Raw genomic sequence first — 17,437 nt, 5'->3', positions numbered from 1 at the left:
CTTTCTCATCATCCAACAATGACAAATCAATAGAGAGAAACAATTTTTTATTAAATTTACTTACCTATAGATCAAACTTTAGAATATCAAATTCCTTTTCCATACGAATATTTGTTTTTTTTTATTGGAGCATATAAATATGAATTAGGGTTGTGCAATGTAGATAATTGATTTTGATAGAATTGAAAACATTCATGTAAAAATGAGTTGAACTATAAATTTGTATGTGAAAATCAAATTTAGAATCAAAAACTACAAATCCTAGTTTCAAATAGAATCAATTCTCCTTAACAACAGCCAAATAGTCAAAATGAATTCTACAATCAATTCTTATCGTTCTAAGAGTTAAACCAAGCATATATGTAGAGGTAAGATAAAAAAATTAAGTCACATTTGCGTAAGCGTGTTTGTCATCAAAACTTAAAAGAAACGTGTGATAAAAAGTAGAAAAAGGGAATTTGTGATGTTAATAGTTATGGGGATGGATGATGATAATTATTAGTTTCACTTTAATAGGAAAGATTATAGAGACAGTTTAACTAAAAAAAAGTTGTGGGCACATCCTAAATTTGGCTTCATGCCGTTAAATGATGAATGATGAGTCTCTGATGACTCAAATCAAATAAAATTCTTCTTTTATTTATTAGCATTGTCATTTCGTGCCACAATCTTCTTTCAAAAAAAAAAAAAAAATTCGTCCCACAATCTAGTCGTCATAGACCAGCCACATGGCCAATTGCGAATGTTTGTCTTGTCCTTCATCTCAGATTTGACAACTTATAAGGAGAAAAGTTTTAGTCCCACCAATATCATTCATTTCTGTTCCCTACCCAAATTGATGCATGCACAACGTCATCATAAGTAAATCATGGATTTATGCGTACTCTTTCTGGAAGGAGTGTGTATTTACTTCATATAAGCAATTTAATTTGTAATTTGGAGCATACAAAAGTGTTTATTATATAACAAATGTTTACGTATTAGTTATTTATAAGGATTTGCTAGCGAGTGTGACACTCTTTAAAAATTTCATATTAAAAAATTACATCTTAAAAAATTAAATATTTTGATTTATAATGCAATGAATACACAAAATTTTATAATAACTTATCATTTAAGGTGTTTAATGAATGTTCTAAAACACTTATTAACATTTCTCTTAATTATATACCAAAAAGATTAAATTAAGTTAAATTAATTTTCTAATAGTTATAGATTGTGTTCATGAGCTATTTTGTAGAGCTTATAAAAATAAGCTGAAAACAGCTTGATGTATATTTGGAACCGCTTTTTGAAACAAATTTTCGTCTACATTCATCTATTAATGAAAACTTTCAAGTTGAATCAACATTAACATAAGACAATGTTTCATCATAATCATAAATAAAGAAACGAATATGTAACTTATTCCCTATTGTTATCTGTAACTAGATCTCTTGCGAGTTACATGAAAGGATAATAAATATTGAGCGGTGTTATTTGTCTCATGTGATGCATTGATAAATAATACTGTATGCGAGAGTATGATTCAATGAATTTCTGAAAGAATTTAAAAAAAAAATTAGATAATCAAAATTTATTCACAAATTAGTTGATAGGAAAAATAGAATGAACATTTTAAAGGAAAAATAGAATGAACATTTTAAAAAGAAAACAATAGGGAATGTTTAATAATTTTTTTGGAAGGAGATTAATAAAAAAATTATTAGTTGACTAATGAGTAATGACCATGCTTGGATTGGATATTAAGCGGGTGAGTGAATGGAACAAACTGTGATCTTTTGTTTTGTATACTTTTTTAGGGAAATTTTGTTTTGTTCATATTATTATTATTTTAGATGATTAAGAAATTGTCATTTTAAAAAATAAAAAATTGACTACCAGTTAGTTTTAGCTCTGCAGTACTAGGAGGGGAGCTAACATTTATCACTGAAGTTTTTTGTTTAACAATTCTTTTCATAATCTAAATAAGTTGAATATAGTTATCCCAAAAAATGAATAATAAGTTGAATATTGAATCACAAAAACCGCTTTAAGTTTTAGCATATTGAATTTTCAATCACTGGCTTGCAATTCTAAAAATAGATCAACTTTCCTTTATCCTGAAAAAGAACATTACACTTAAAGTCTAGTAAACTTCTTATAGTGATGCAATTGAGTACAATTTGTTCCCAAAATTATACAATCTAATGATTAATCACAAATGCATATGCTGAAAAGAATCAGCCCAAAGAAAAGATTGTCTTTTTGGCCATTTTTAAAGCTTTTGCTTGATGCAGTACTCCTTGAGATTCCGCAAAGCTTGCCGAATTGTATCCTCGTCTTGATTGGAATATTTCAGGCATAACAACCTCTGTGCAACATGATAAGCACTCTGTATAGAGTGATTCTGCAAGCAGTTGACATCCATCCTTTTCTTTTCCTAATGACAGTGAGTAATATCACATGTTAGTGTTCGTGCTTAGTGCCAGTTTATGTTTAACACTTGCTCTTTGTCCACTGCATACTTAACAAATGGATATGAAAAACAGACATGAAGCAAACAACTTTGTGAAACATCACTGTATTCAAAATAGATAGCACAATCATGGTGATGACAGATTGACAGCTTAATGAAATAAAAAAAATAAAAATAAAAAGCCAATTAACCTGTTCATATAACAGTTCGTTTGACTACAAATTTTATATGCATTCATGTATGAGTTTCCATGTAAAAATTTAAGCACATGATTCTCTGCTATTTGCACTGGAATTTCTCCAAGAGTATTTATAATTTAAGGAATCAAGCTTGATTATCTTTTCTTTCATGGAAAGTTAAAGTGTGCGTCATTTAAATTAGGGTTTTGCTAACCAGTGCCCTAAGGGCATTGGTTAAGGAATCCATTAGTGGAAATTTTGTCTTGGAAATGCAAATTTTACTTTTGTCTTAGCAATAATTACACAACTTTTTGTTGTAAAGTTACTTATTTTAGTACTTTAACCAATGCCCCAAGGGCACTCATTATTAGCATTCTCCTTTAAATTAATATCCTATTTTTGCAAGCATGATATAATCACCTTCTCTGAAATCCTTAATGTGATCATTCTGGCGGTCTCAATAACGGAAGTTGGTAATCCTGCCACTTCTGCTAAGAGAAGGCCATAATGGGGGATATGTTTCGGTCCTTCCTTAAGTTGAAACTAAGTAAAGAAGAATATTAGTTTGCAGATAGTCATCCAATGCAAGAGAAAAAACAGAGATACTACCTTGAACTCCAAATGGTTGTTTTTTAATTCGACATGAAAGTGGAGAATTTTCACGTTGGGATAGATTGTTGCTAATTCCGCTATATTCTCCATATGAGTGGCAAATATGGTATACCTGAAAGAAGATTAAAAACATGGCTCACAAGACATGATCGTCCATTATATAAACATGTTCGTTTGATGGGGAAAACTTTTGCAGTCTCCAGTTGTCTTACTATAAACGATTCAATACCAAAGCAGTGAAGGAAATTTTAGCTCCAAGTTTTCGAGTGTTTTAGTGTCTGCTATTTCTTTTCAATTTAACTTCCACTGAAATAATGGGAAATTGAAAATCTAACGGAGACCTTTGATTTATTAGTTGTAAGAATTCCATGCCATAAAGTTTGTTAAAAATGCCTATCATAATAAAAAAAAATAAAAAGAAGCAACAATTACGCTTTTAGGGACAAAAGATGCTCGCAGCAACTCCAAGCTATTGCAAACCCATCAGATGAAGAAGTAGCCCTACCAAGTTCATCCATAACAATCAGACTCCTGCATCAAATAAAGGTTTAAAGCTGCATGCATACCAAGAGTGAAGAAAATCAAAAGGTAGTGTTACCTCTCTGAAACATTCTGCATGATAAAAGCTGTCTCTTTCATCTCTGTCATGAACTACACTTCCAGATAACTTCATATATAATTATAAACATATGAACTTAATCAAATAGCTTTAAAACACAGGCATCAAGAAATTGTACCGTGCTAGAGTTTGATTCAAGATTATCAACTGCACCCATCCTTGTGAAAACACGGTCAACTACCCTCAGAGTTGAGAAGCGGGCAGGAACGTAACACCCAACTTGAGCAATGATAACTATGAGACACACTTGTTGAAGGTAAGTGCTCTTTCCGCTCCTGGGGAAAAGGAATATAAAAATAAATCTTGTGACTATATTCTTCATCTAAACAGCTAGCCACACAAAGAGTAAACTTCGCTGTAGTTTACGAATAATTCACATTTAAACTGTAAGTAACACATACTAATTTTAAAGAATGATGACGGGTTTTAAGGAACTGTTTGAAGGAAAATGCACAGGACATGCTTACATCACCTAATTAAGTCTAGTTTCAAGGTGTGTTATCGGATCTTTAAAGCGACAACCTCGTCTGAAAAAAATTGTTGTGTATCCTCTGTACTATGTTTACTTATCACTGATAAGCCCATACACACTTTCATTTTCTTACCAACAGAATTTAGTCATGACTCATGGATAGTCATTGTCTATGTCAATTAAAGTTCATCTAGAATTTCACTGCCATCAATCTCCGGTATGAACAGTTATCCTTTAATGTGAAACAGATATTTTCTTACATATTAGGGCCTGTCACAATCACCATGTTTGAGGCTTCAGACAGAAATATATTGTTGGCCTGCAACACAAAAGATTGATTTGCTCTATAAAAAAGGGCAGAAATTCTTGAACATTAAAAAATGCCACCATGTTGGGAGAAACTGCAATGTTTACTGGAGATGCTTATTACTTACAACAAAATCGCTGTGTATGCTCTCCAAGATTGGGTGTCTACCAGAATCAATTGCCATTGGCCCATTCTCTAGAAAATAAAATAAAAGATCAATAAAGAGTTTTCTCCATCGCTGTACAAGAATGTTATAGAAATTACCAATTTTCTTACCCGTAAATTCTGGTCTTGTGTATTGATCCACGGGCTTAGTCGAAATCATATGAGCAAAAGAGTTCACAATCATGTCTAACAAGCACAAGATTTCAGCTAGCAGTGTCAACGCAGAGACATTCTCACGAATCGCATCCATTAGTTCTGTAAAAAAATTCTATTACAATATACATTTATAACAGGGATTTACAATACCTGAAAATATGAGATATTGCAAATTCAAGGAAGTAAATATATAGGATTCGTATCTACAAATCAATTTGTTGATAATTAAATTTACGGTTTAATATTTATTAAAAGACAAAATCCATTTGATGAACAATTGTTGCAAGTTAAACTAGCTTAATTTAATTCTGTAAGCTTACATTAGGTAGTGCTACTGAAAATTAGTCGGATAATACTAATAAAAGATCACCATATCCCATCCTGAAGATATTTGAAAGTAAGTACCTCACAGATGTTGAATATAAAAAATACTTGGTTTAGAAGATGAAACAAGAAAAAGAAAACATGCCAAATCAAATGAAAGTTTACATTAGGTAGTGCCAAAGTCAATTATGAGTTGTGTAATTTATGCACAAATGAACGAAAAAAGAAAACATGCCAAATCAAATGAAAGTTTGTATTGGCAGGTAGCACTTGGCAGTGCATCAAGTACAAACCTTCGAGACAAACCTCTGTTCTTGTATAGCATTCTGCAGCTGCAGATTTATTCCTAGCATTCAACTGCAAGTTTTATTAAAATAAAATAAAATTGGAGTTTTTAGGAGCCCAAACTAGTGTGGTGACATATCAAATAAATGCAGCTGCATTTTATGTGTTATATTTTAAATCAGAAGCTTGGATTATGCTTACCATTTTGTGAGTTAAAAAAATTCATGGGCCAACCATATACAAAAAGATAATTTCACCAATGAAAAGCTTAAATGTTTAATCAAATTTGACACTTATAATTTATAAACTTCCTTCGGATATGAGCCATTATACATAATAAGGAATTCCCATCACTGGCAGAAGGTAGATGGAACAGAGGGATCATTTCCTTCTGTGGTATATATCCATCGAATGTCATTATTGGGAACAATGCAGTTAGCTTGACCAAGATCTTATCAAACTTTAATGCACCCACATTAAAGCCTTTGCATTAGTAGACTCTACCCAAATGCGTCCTCAAACAAGTATAATTAATGTATTTAAATAGGCGTTTTTTATCTGTATATTATTATAAGTGGAATAGAATTGCCGTGTCTATGAAATCCAAATGATCGAATTACTCACAGATGCTAGTTCCAAAGTTGAGCAATGAATGTTGTTCCCGTGTTTTACAACCTATTACAAGCAGGGAAAAGTTACTAGGTTTGGAAAAAGATAAATTTAAAAGGACTATCCTAAAAATGTAGCAACAAAAATCCAATCCCTAACCTGAATGAACTTGTTTGGAAGCTTTCCTTGAATATTCTTCTGTGGTATAACAAAATGAAATCCCTGTCTGTTTTTGAATGTAAGCTTTAAATTTGGCAACTTGAAATCCTCTCGATAATTGTTTGCAAGATTGTGGATAGCTGTGCAAAAACCCCAAATGCTTTAGGAAAGCCTCATACGAAGAGCTGCATTCAAAGAAAGATTACATTGTTGACAGGAAAGAAAACTTAGCAATCTTGTTTATAAACCTTCACTGGTTTCACAAAATGATTTTCGTGAAATGTCCAAGAGACCATCAATTCCAGCCTTAACAGCAAAGCATTGCTGAGTGCAGGCAACAAAAGGAACCCGCGCATGAAGCACATCTTCATCAATAATTTCCTCTATCCTGTAACAAAATTCCCAAAGACATGAGCTGATTGGTAATGTAAATACACAGTGATAGTGTTTTTTTTTTTTTTTATATCAATTAAAATATTGTATATTACTCACTAAATAGTTTACATTGCAGTGGGATGTGACCATTTAGAGTATCAAGCTTTCTCAATATCCAAGATTTAAAAGCAATTCATAGAATTTTTTTTTTATCCAATGGGTAAGGTAATCTATTGTGCGCTGTAAACATACAGCTTGCTAGGATGGGGCATTTCATACTAATCCGGAACTCCATCACATATCTTTGTAGCTAATTCGTAATATGCCAAACAATTATTTGTTGATTGTTGATTTAGCAATATTTTGCTCTGAATATTCTAGTCAGTCTTTTTCCCGTATTACAGCTTCAGAACAATTCTAACCAAGTAATAGTGTTTTCATCATCTTAGATGTAAGAGTTGCATGTACGCACTGGCATATAAGAAAACATTAGCATACCTTTTCTTAATAAGATCATATTTTTCATTTTCACAAACAGACTTGTAGATATTTGAAAGAAGTGAACTTTTAGCATCCTTAAGCGCCTGTTATGTTTACCAGAAGCAAAGATCTGTAACATCTTTTCATTATTTGATAACTTCAGGAATACCTAACTCTAATGAAGGGTTAGTGCCTGTGTTAGTGTGTGTGTGTGTGTGTGTGAGAGAGAGAGAGAGAGAGAGAGAGGTACCATAGAAAGTAATGGAAGGGCATCTAAAGCAGTTTTAAGGAGGATTACACTCGATACCAGCACTTGACTCTTTTTAGAACGATCAACTGACATAGCCTCAATTGTAACTTTTTTTGGCTTAAAGCAGAAGTGGCATAATACTCTATCTGAAACCATGCAGTCTGTATGTGTTACTACCGAAGATGTATAAACTTCTTAAAGACTAATTTCAGTTCAATTATGATCTTAGTTACCAGTCTCTTTTGGAAATTTACGCAAAAACTGACAGAGGGCAAAAAATAGTTGTTCATTGTTCATCAGTTCATCCTACAATGAAATATTAAAGAACATATCAAAATATATAAACAAAGGAATAATGTAAAACCTCTGTCCAGCAGTTCTCAAGCTTAAAAAAATTCAAATCAGACTACAATTAGGAGTGGAGTTTCATACTAGAGCACTGAAGTTTAAATAAGAATACACCGGGACTGAATTCAATAATAATGGCAGACTTGTAAAAAAAGGTAGCAATAGTAAACTGAAAGGTTAGCAAACAAAGAACATAAAGTTAAACATGAGAGAATTTGATTGAAACTGACTAGGCAATCAAGACGAGCATTGATTGTTTTGATGTCTTTTAGAGGCTGCAACAAATTGGCACGAAGGAGCCTGGTCCTGGAGGAAAAAATAAATGTCAATCAACTAATGCTGCGCCTGGAAACTTGTGTGAATCATTGCATACCCTCCAATAGTTTTAGTTGTCTTGAGCATGTGAAATAGACTTCTCTTTTTGTTGCTTGTTCCCAGTAGGGCAGAATGAAATGGCTCAATAATTTCCAAGTTTTGGACACTGCGTTTAAATTTGAAGCAAGAAATCTATTATCATAGACTAAACAGATGATATATGAAATGTTAAATGGACTTTATATCCAAAGTTTATTTGCTGAGAATATATCACAAAAGTAAGGTTAGGGAATCAGAGAGCTTAAATCAATACAATATTATTTTAGGGAAAGCTAATGTAGTTTGTACTAGCCCCCTCACCAGTGAAGAAGAACTTTCAGCTTAAAAAAGCAAGAAAGCAAGCTTACCTGGTTGCATCGATATTCATGTGATCAAAGGATCCATTAAAGGTGACCTGAAATTGAGAAATGCACACCAAAAATGGTGAACTCAATCTACTATACGCTAAGTGCAGATTAAAATTCATATAAAAATGACGCAGGAGATTTGTGATTAAAGATTTAAAAGTTAAAAGTATACAGAGGTTGGGCATTGTCCAATGACCACTGTCCTAAAGAACATTAATAATCCATTGAATGGCAAATAATGGATGGAACCTGGAAGTTTACAATGCAACTGGCGGGAAAACTTGCAAGTGTATTTGCACAAAGCTGAATATTTGAAGCTTTGTACTGGTACATTTGAAAGATGTGGCAACAGGGTGATGGAATATACTGCCAGTGCACATTGTTGGTATATTACCAAGCACCCTAAATATTATTGGTTTTGCATATTGAATCATGTAAAAGTAAACTTCTAACTCCCTTCTTCAACTTCATATTTATTTAGTCAAGAAAAAGAAAAAAGAAACTTTTCTAAATTGCATGTGTTTTGGACATACAAAAAGATATAGTGCATCTTGAGTTTTTCTAATATAGCCTCATAGTATGTTTGTGCCATTAATAATCTCCAATACCCAAGAAAGAGATTAATTCATTTACTATTTTAAATTTAAATTTGCATCCATGCAAATCTGTGGAGGTCTGCATGATGCGCCTGCATGCAATCCTATAATGCTACTTACAAGATTCTTACACTCATAAGATAGCAAAACTTTACAAACAGTTGCCGCACTCAAAGCTCATATAGAGCCACATATATTGTTGTGTAGAGTAGTAAGTGCATAAGTTGTTTATTGTGTATACCTTATTTTCATAAAGATATAGGGAATGCACACAATATAAGCAATATTGACTTAAAAGTTAAAATTACATCTAACTAATATTCCATAATTTTAAAAAAACATCAATGAAGGAACAACTATGCAACACATACCGACAATGAGTGATTGGTAACAACCACCCCTTTTTCTGTTTCGATCCTGGCAATCATAGTAAAAAATGAATCTCAGGCAATCGAACAGTAAGAAAAGAAGTATTAAATAATCATAAGTATATACATGTAATCACCCACCAAAAGAAAGACATGCGCACATCACATGTTTTTCTTTGTGCAGACACAAACACTTATCTCAATGATATTAAATAATTTTAGATTAATATAGAATGTTGTACAGCTTTATATAATAACTTCAAAAGAATGGAAAGGACAACATTTTAGTTAAGTGGAGATATTTGTTTATTAGTTACTGATGTAATTGGTATAATCAAAGAGATATAATCTACCGTAACAAAAAAAAAAAGAGAGAGATATAATCTACTATTCATTGCATCAGATACAGATACTGTAAAGGAGTAAATCAAAGTTCATCATTCAAGATATTCTCAACATATATTTGGGTATTGGTAACACTTTCTCCGTCTTATTTTACCTGTCCTATTTGGAATATTGGTTTGTCTCAAATTATTTGTCACTCCAAAATATCAAGAGAGTATTGACTACTTTTTTTGACAAAAAGAGTATTAACTACTTGTTTCCAATAATATCCTTATGTATTGGTATATCAATTTATTGTATATTAGTTAGTCATTCTACCAAACTTCTACTACAATAAGAATATTTTAGACTTTTAGTAAAATAAGAATATTTTAGACTTTTAGTAAAAAAACAGATTATTTAGCCTTCGAAAAGAGTGTAATTAACGATTTTTCTTAAGACATGTGCATTACCGTAGAAGGACAAATAAATTGAGACAGAGGTAGTACCACTTTAAAGTAGCGGCAGCAGCAGCCAAGCACAGATAATACTGCTTGTAATAAGTGTCCAAACCAAGTGCTGAAGGATCCTTAGCGGCTAGGTTTTTTATTAAGATAGCTCCCTGAAGCACAAATTTAGTGCATTTCTGAGGAAAAAATTTGCTATAGAATCCTAAACCTTGAAATCAATTGAAATGAAAGATAAAATGTATGTGCTAAAACCTTTGTGTCATCAAAACAACCACGGGCCAACACTACCTGCATATAAAAGAACTCGAAATGAGATGTACTTCATAGATAGACATCATGCACAGCAGTTTTGCACTCAAAAACATAACCATTAGAGGGATGTAAGGACAAAGAGACATGATCATATTACCTTCTTGACCGAACCATAAAATCTGTCAACCAATTCAGTAACTGTACTTGTAGAACTGGAGGCTGACTTGTTTGGAGGAACAATGATCACAATGGGATCATAGAAATGCAGCAATGTCTTTGTGTTTTGATATGAACTACTGGTTTCAATATATTGTGAAAGGTGCAGTGAAGCAGACCTCAAATCAAAAGCTGCTAATCCAACCTGTCAGAAAATTCAATTGATTTGATCCAAGTTAAGCACTATAAATTCATTTATTTAACTTGAACCAGTTCTTTAATACCTTAGAAGTCATAAAAAAAAAGTTATCAAACTCTAAAAATTGGACCGACTCGTTTTTTTTTTCAAGTTACGAAAATACATAACATGGGAATTTCAACTTATGTACGAATTCTTTGTTAACAATCCTTTCTAACATGTATGAACTTTCTCATCACTCGACTGAATTCCTAACAGGCAAAAGCCCCTTTGTAATGTTTATAAATCAGTGGAAGACATGTTTTCACTCTTTATGCTTACGATCTGACTTGTTAGCTATTTCAAGTTTAGGATTATATCAGTGACAAATGATACATCAATTTCTTCTTCAAAATGAATACCATGATCGGTTCAAATTCCTTCATGGCTGTTAAAGGAGTATAAGGGAGAAAACACAGGAACGAACTACACAGAACTATTAGTGGCCGATTACTACAAAATAGAAACCTAGTTATAGCAATCAGACATAACTATCAAAAGAGTAAATAACCGGAGTGCCGAATATTTGGGTAAAACATTAAATTTTGTACCATTAGTAGCAAATTTCATAGAGTTTGCTTAACAGTAGAATAATTAAAAAAACAGAATATATAGTGGTAAAAAAAAAATTGAACATCTGATCTTACTGGTAACCTAGTAGAATTAGGGAGGAAAAGTCAAACTTTGCAGCACCGACACTTCTGATGGTAGGGGTGTCCGACACGAAATGTTTGATTAGGTTTGGTTAGTTCATTTTTTTCAAAATTTTACTGGTGTCGACGTGTCAATGTTGTATTCGTGTATGTGCTTCATAGAAGTGAAATGATAACAGAATCAATAAACATAAAATGCATCTTTCACATTGTGAAGCAATCCACAAAATAATTAAATACGAGAATGAAACTACTTTCCAGCTCCAATAACGCAAACCATAGATTGAAATTTGGAAATCAAATCTAGATTTCCATTTCTAACGCATTGAAATTCCTACAACGTATGAATTGATAAGAACAATTAAAAGCACAGTTTAATCCTGGAATTCGTGTGAATTTCATTTCGATCAAAATCAACTACAAGAATCAAATTGATTTGAAAAGCAAACGATGAAGTAAATTGAAAAACAATTTAAGAGAGAAAAAGAGAACGAGATGATGATTCCTTTATTGCATGAAAACTAATTGAACTGAGAATTGAAGATCGAAACCTCTTTGGCTCTGTTTTCGATGATGCTAACAAGGAAGCTTGAACCTTCTCCACCGTCGTCTTCCATTGTTACGTTGTGTGCTTTCAATTTTCACCACATTTTGATTTTCGCGCCACCTTCTGTGATACTTATAAGAGCGTTGGTTATTTTTGACGCGAGGTTGCACTTTTCCCCGTCGTATTCGGATTTGAATCTATATTCATTTATGTTTAAATATGCTTACATAAAAAAAATAAAAAAATAAAATCTTTTTTTAATTTGTGTTTGAAACCAACATGTGGTTGATTAAAAAAAGAACTCCGCCATCAAGGTGTAAGTGGTAAGGGAATTTGGGCACCTTAAACATGTGTTTAAAGGAGATTCGAATTGTCCTCGTGAGCTTAGCTTATTTGGTTGGACAATGCATAAAAATATGTAAGGTCCGGAGTTCAAACTCCGACCACTACCAAAAGAAAAGGAGATTCGAATTTGTTGCAGTAACAAAATCTTTGCAATAACGTGTATGTGATCTTTTGATTAAGATTTGACGATCTTAAATTAAGCTACGTATTTTTAGAATTACAAAATAAATTAAATTTGTTTTTTCTTACCTGACTGATTAAGATGGAATGGCCAGTGGTGTCATGACTATCTGATTGTGAAATAGTTTTGATAGTATGGAATTCAATTTTGTTGTCAAAGGTTAGATAAGTGGCTCTTACAAATAAAGAAACTTAATTAGGAGGCTTTTTTTCACTGTTACCATTGTATTAAAAAATAAGTACAAAATTATCATCCTTTTTCAATTAAATACACTGCTACCACCTTTTTTTTATGATTGTCTGGTCTTGAGAGACGTGTTTGGCTGAAAAGTGAAAACAATGCAAATAATAGTAGCATTATAAAAAGAAGTAATGCTACTATTATTTGTCTTGTTTCCACTTTGTGTATTTAATTGGAAAATGATGATAGTTTTGTGCTTATTTTTCAATACAATGTAACAGTGAAAAAAAAACCTAGTTAAGAGAAGAGAACCTATTTTGTGTGACACTTCTCAACAAAGATTAGTTTATACATATAACATAGTTATACAAAAATTAGCTATTTTTTTATTAGTTTGGATCAAAATTACCGTTTTTAAAAAAAAAATCAATATTGATAGGGTTTTGCTAATCAGTATCCTCAGGGCAATGGTTAAGGAATTATTGGATGATAATAGTAAAGAAGATAACTTGCGCAGCGAGTTATCTAGGACAGCTTAGTTTCCAGTTTCTATACTATATAGATAGATCACCATAGCTATCCTACACTAGCACACTATGTATATATATGCTTGTAATCTCTATCATTGATGAATAAGAATCATTTTTCCTTCATTCATAATATGGTATCACGAGACTCTCTCAAGAGAGAAAAGTTTGTTACGATCCATTTCTTTTCTCTAACCGTTTCCGCCATGGAAGCTTGAAGTTCAAGCTTCTTCTTTCTCTGATTTCTCATCATTTTTCGTGTGATTCTTCTTTGTTTCACCGATTATTCTTGCTTCTTGATCTCAATTTCTTGATTGAGACTCTTTCTTCTTGATTTCTGCGTTATTCTTCAATCCTCTGTTTTGCTTCATTTCTGATTGATTCACCATGGTTCGTTCTCAACAATCCAATCAAGATACTGAATCTCCTTTCTATGTTCACCCTAGCGAAGGTCCTCATTCTGTGGTGATTTCTCCAAAGTTCAATGGTTCCAATTACCTTGCATGGAGTAGATCAATGCAACGTGCTCTTGGCGCGAAGAATAAACTTCCATTCATCAATGGATCTCTTCCTGTTCCTGATGATGACGATCTACAAAAATGCTTGGGAAAGGTGTAATCACCTAGTGCAATCTTGGCTCATAGCTTCACTCTCTGATCCAATTGCACAAACAGTTGTTTTTCACAACACTGCATTTGATGTTTGGCAAGATCTCAAGGAGAGATTTTCAAAGGTTGATCGTATTCGCATTGCAAATCTACGTTCCTCCATTAACAATCTTAAGCAAGGTTCCAAATCTGTGTTGGAATATTTCACTGAATTGAATGCATTATGGGAAGAACTTCATTCTCACCGTCCAATTCCAACTCGCACTTGTCCTCTTCAGTGCAGATGTGCTGCTATGAGAGTTAACAAAGAATATAGGATTGAAGATCAAATAATTCAGTTTTTAACTGGTCTCAATGATCAGTTTTCAGTTGTGAAAACTCAAGTGCTCCTACTTGATCATTTACCTTCACTGAACAAGGTATTTTCTCTTGTTGTTCAGGAGGAGAGTAACAATGTGTATACTCCTTCTCTTCCTTCTCTAGAAGAAGGTTCTGTACTTGTGAATGCTTCAGACACTAGAAGACCCCAAGGGCGTGGAAGGGGATCTTCCAATAAATCTTCTGGCAGATATTGCAGTTTCTGCAATAGATATAATCATACTATTGAGTATTGCTATCTGAAGCATGGTTTTCCCAACAAACCTAATTCACAAGTCCATATGAATTCTCAGCCTTCTATGAATTCTCAAGCTAATGCTTCTTCAGTTGAATCTTCTGATGCAAGCAATGTATCTGGTAGTATTGGTTTGGCTCAGGAGAAGATTGATCAACTTGTGTTGCTTCTTCAACAAGCAAATTTGGTTTCCTCAGTACCTAACCCTTCCCCTGGCCCCACTACTAACCATATAAGTGTCTCTCCCAATATCACTTCTGGTTATTCTGCTTCTTCTTCATCTGCAGGTATAACCATTGCTAATTCATGTTCTTCAGTTTCCAATTCTTTTTGGATTCTTGACTCTGGTGCAAATGAACATATATGCACTACTTTATCTTTGTTTACTTCTATACATTCCATTCCACCTGTTTATGTCAATTTACCTAATGGTTCCTTTATTGTTCTTAACCAAGCTGGTACTATTGTTTTTAGCCCTCAATTTTACTTGACCAATGTGCTTTATTCTCCCACATTCAAATTGAATCTTATGTCTGTTGCTAAAGTGTGTCAAAGTTTATCTTGTGTTTTTCATTTCTCTGATAATCAGTGTCTTATACAGGACATGAAATCTTTGAAGATGATTGGTTTAGCTAGTCAACAAGATGGACTATACAAGTTTCATGTTTCCAATTTAGCTTCTTTTGATTCAGTTTCTAGCAAAATAAATGTACCTTGTACTTCAATTTCTTCTGTTACTTGTAATTCAAGTATTTCCATTCCTGTTCAAGCCTTATGGCACTTTAGATTGGGACACTTATCCCATCAAAGATTGAATAAAATGTCATCTTTGTATCCTATTATTACCAATGATAATAAAGCTATTTGTGACATTTGTCACTTTGCTAAACAAAAACATATACCTTTCAGTACTAGTTTATCTCATGCATCTAGTAATTTTGAACTTCTTCACCTTGATATATGGGGACCCTTGTCTGTTTCTTCCATACATGGTCACAAATTTTTCTTAACCATTGTTGATGATCATAGTAGGTTTTTATGGGTTATTTTACTTAAATCAAAAGTTGAAGTAGCTCATCATGTTCAGTCCTTTATTACTATGATTCAAAATCAATTTCATGTCACTCCTAAAGTTGTTAGGTCTGACAATGGTCCTGAGTTCATGCTTTCTACTTTTTATGCATCTCATGGTATAATACATCAAAAATCTTGTGTTGAGACTCCCCAACAAAATGCTAGAGTAGAAAGAAAACATCAACATATTCTTAATGTTGGCAGGGCACTTCTTTTTCAATCCAAATTACCTTCCTCATATTGGTCCTATGTTATTTTGCATGTTGTTTTCCTTATCAATAGGATTACCACTCCTGTTCTCAAAAATCAATCACCTTTTCAAGTTTTATACAATAAACTTCCTGATGTTACTTCTTTTAAGGTGTTTGGTTGTTTGTGTCATGCTTCATCCTTGCAAGCTCATAGAACCAAGCTCCAATCCAGATCTAGAAAATCTGTCTTTCTAGGCTATCAATCAGGATACAAAGGCTTCAATCTTTTAGATATGCATACTAGAGACATATTTGTATCCAGACATGTCATCTTTCATGAACATATCTTACCTTATCCAACTACCTCAGAGTCCATTACTTCTAATTGGGAGTACTTTCCTTCTGTTTCATCATCATCCTCTTCTCCCAACACTGATGAAACTCTTGTTCATCCTCCTATTATCATTTATGACCCTCCTATTGAGCCATTAAACCCTAGCCCTCCTCCTTCTCCTCCTTTACCTGTTCCTGTTAGACATTCCTCCAGACACATTACTACTCCTTCCTATCTTCAAGACTATGTCTGCAATAGTTTTCATACTTCTACATATCCCATTTCCAATTATATTTCTCATAATAAACTGTCTAACTATCATTCTTCTTATGTTCTCTCTTTACATTCCAACCCTAAACCTAAAACCTATACTGAGGCAACCAAATTTGAATGTTGGAGACAAGCTATGCAAGCTGAGATTTCTGCTCTTGAGTCAACTGGTGAAACACATTGGATGCAGATGGATTTATAAAGTGAAACACAATGCAGATGGATCAATTGAAAGATATAAGGCTAGATTGGTAGCAAAAGGTTACAATCAGATTGAAGGCCTTGATTTCTTTGACACATATTCTCCAGTGGCCAAAATGACAACTGTCAGATTGGTTCTTGCTTTGGCATCCATAAAGCATTGGCACATACATCAGTTGGATGTGAACAATGCTTTTCTTCATGGAGATCTGTAGGAAGATGTTTATATGACTCTTCCTCCTGGTGTTTCATCCTCCAAGCCAAATCAAGTTTGTAAGCTGATGAAATCATTGTATGGTCTCAAACAGGCAAGCAGAAAATGGTATGAGAAGTTGACCTCCATTTTGCTGCAGCATCACTTCATTCAAGCTGCTTCTGACCACTCTTTATTCATCAAACAAACTGATTCATCCTTCACTCTTTTACTTGTCTATGTGGATGATATTATACTGGCTGGTGATTCATTATCAGAATTTGATCACATCAAATCTATTCTGCATGCATCCTTCAAGATTAAAAATTTAGGTTAGCTTAAATATTTTCTTGGCCTTGAAGTTGCCCATTCCCACAAGGGTATCTCTCTATGCCAAAGAAAATATTGCCTAGATTTGCTCTCTGATTCAGGTTTTATTGACTCCAAACCTGTTTCAACACCCTCATATCCTTCTATCAAGCTACATGCTGATACTTCACCTCTTTATGAAGACATTTCATCATATAGACGGCTGATTGGCAGGTTACTTTATCTTACTACTACAAGGCCTGACATTACCTTCATTACACAGCAGC

At 33.2% G+C, this 17,437-nt stretch overlaps 1 protein-coding gene across 5 annotated transcripts; it reads right to left on the bottom strand.

The window, feature by feature from the left end:
• Window positions 1-2,073: 2,073 nt before the first annotated feature.
• Window positions 2,074-12,316, bottom strand: MSH4 (MUTS-like protein 4). Of its 5 annotated transcripts, none has more exons than XM_085712795.1 (24): window positions 12,129-12,316; window positions 10,688-10,891; window positions 10,531-10,566; window positions 10,318-10,430; window positions 9,488-9,533; window positions 8,521-8,567; window positions 8,172-8,279; window positions 8,029-8,104; window positions 7,684-7,756; window positions 7,451-7,596; window positions 7,219-7,304; window positions 6,594-6,733; window positions 6,346-6,485; window positions 6,202-6,252; window positions 5,586-5,649; window positions 4,924-5,067; window positions 4,775-4,842; window positions 4,601-4,659; window positions 3,987-4,143; window positions 3,848-3,900; window positions 3,682-3,780; window positions 3,247-3,361; window positions 3,058-3,180; window positions 2,074-2,422 (listed from the first exon to the last, which is right to left on the bottom strand). In XM_085712795.1, exons 1-24 carry the CDS (start codon window positions 12,192-12,194, stop codon window positions 2,258-2,260), a joined length of 2,379 nt encoding a protein of 792 aa, XP_085568921.1. In that variant the 5' UTR covers window positions 12,195-12,316; the 3' UTR covers window positions 2,074-2,257. The 5 variants fall into 5 exon arrangements, 3 of the variants coding, with proteins under 3 accessions (XP_085568921.1, XP_085568922.1, XP_085568923.1); XM_085712796.1 differs by having other exon boundaries at window positions 3,682-3,750; XM_085712797.1 differs by lacking the exon at window positions 3,058-3,180.
• Window positions 12,317-17,437: the final 5,121 nt, after the last annotated feature.

The sequence above is a fragment of the Medicago sativa genome, chromosome 5 (genome assembly GCF_051527215.1).
Source record: "Medicago sativa cultivar Bolivia chromosome 5, Bolivia_mono, whole genome shotgun sequence".
Classification (NCBI taxonomy): domain Eukaryota; kingdom Viridiplantae; phylum Streptophyta; class Magnoliopsida; order Fabales; family Fabaceae; genus Medicago; species Medicago sativa.
Note: the sequence above shows the minus strand (reverse complement) of the source record. Positions and strands in the feature narration are given on the sequence as shown.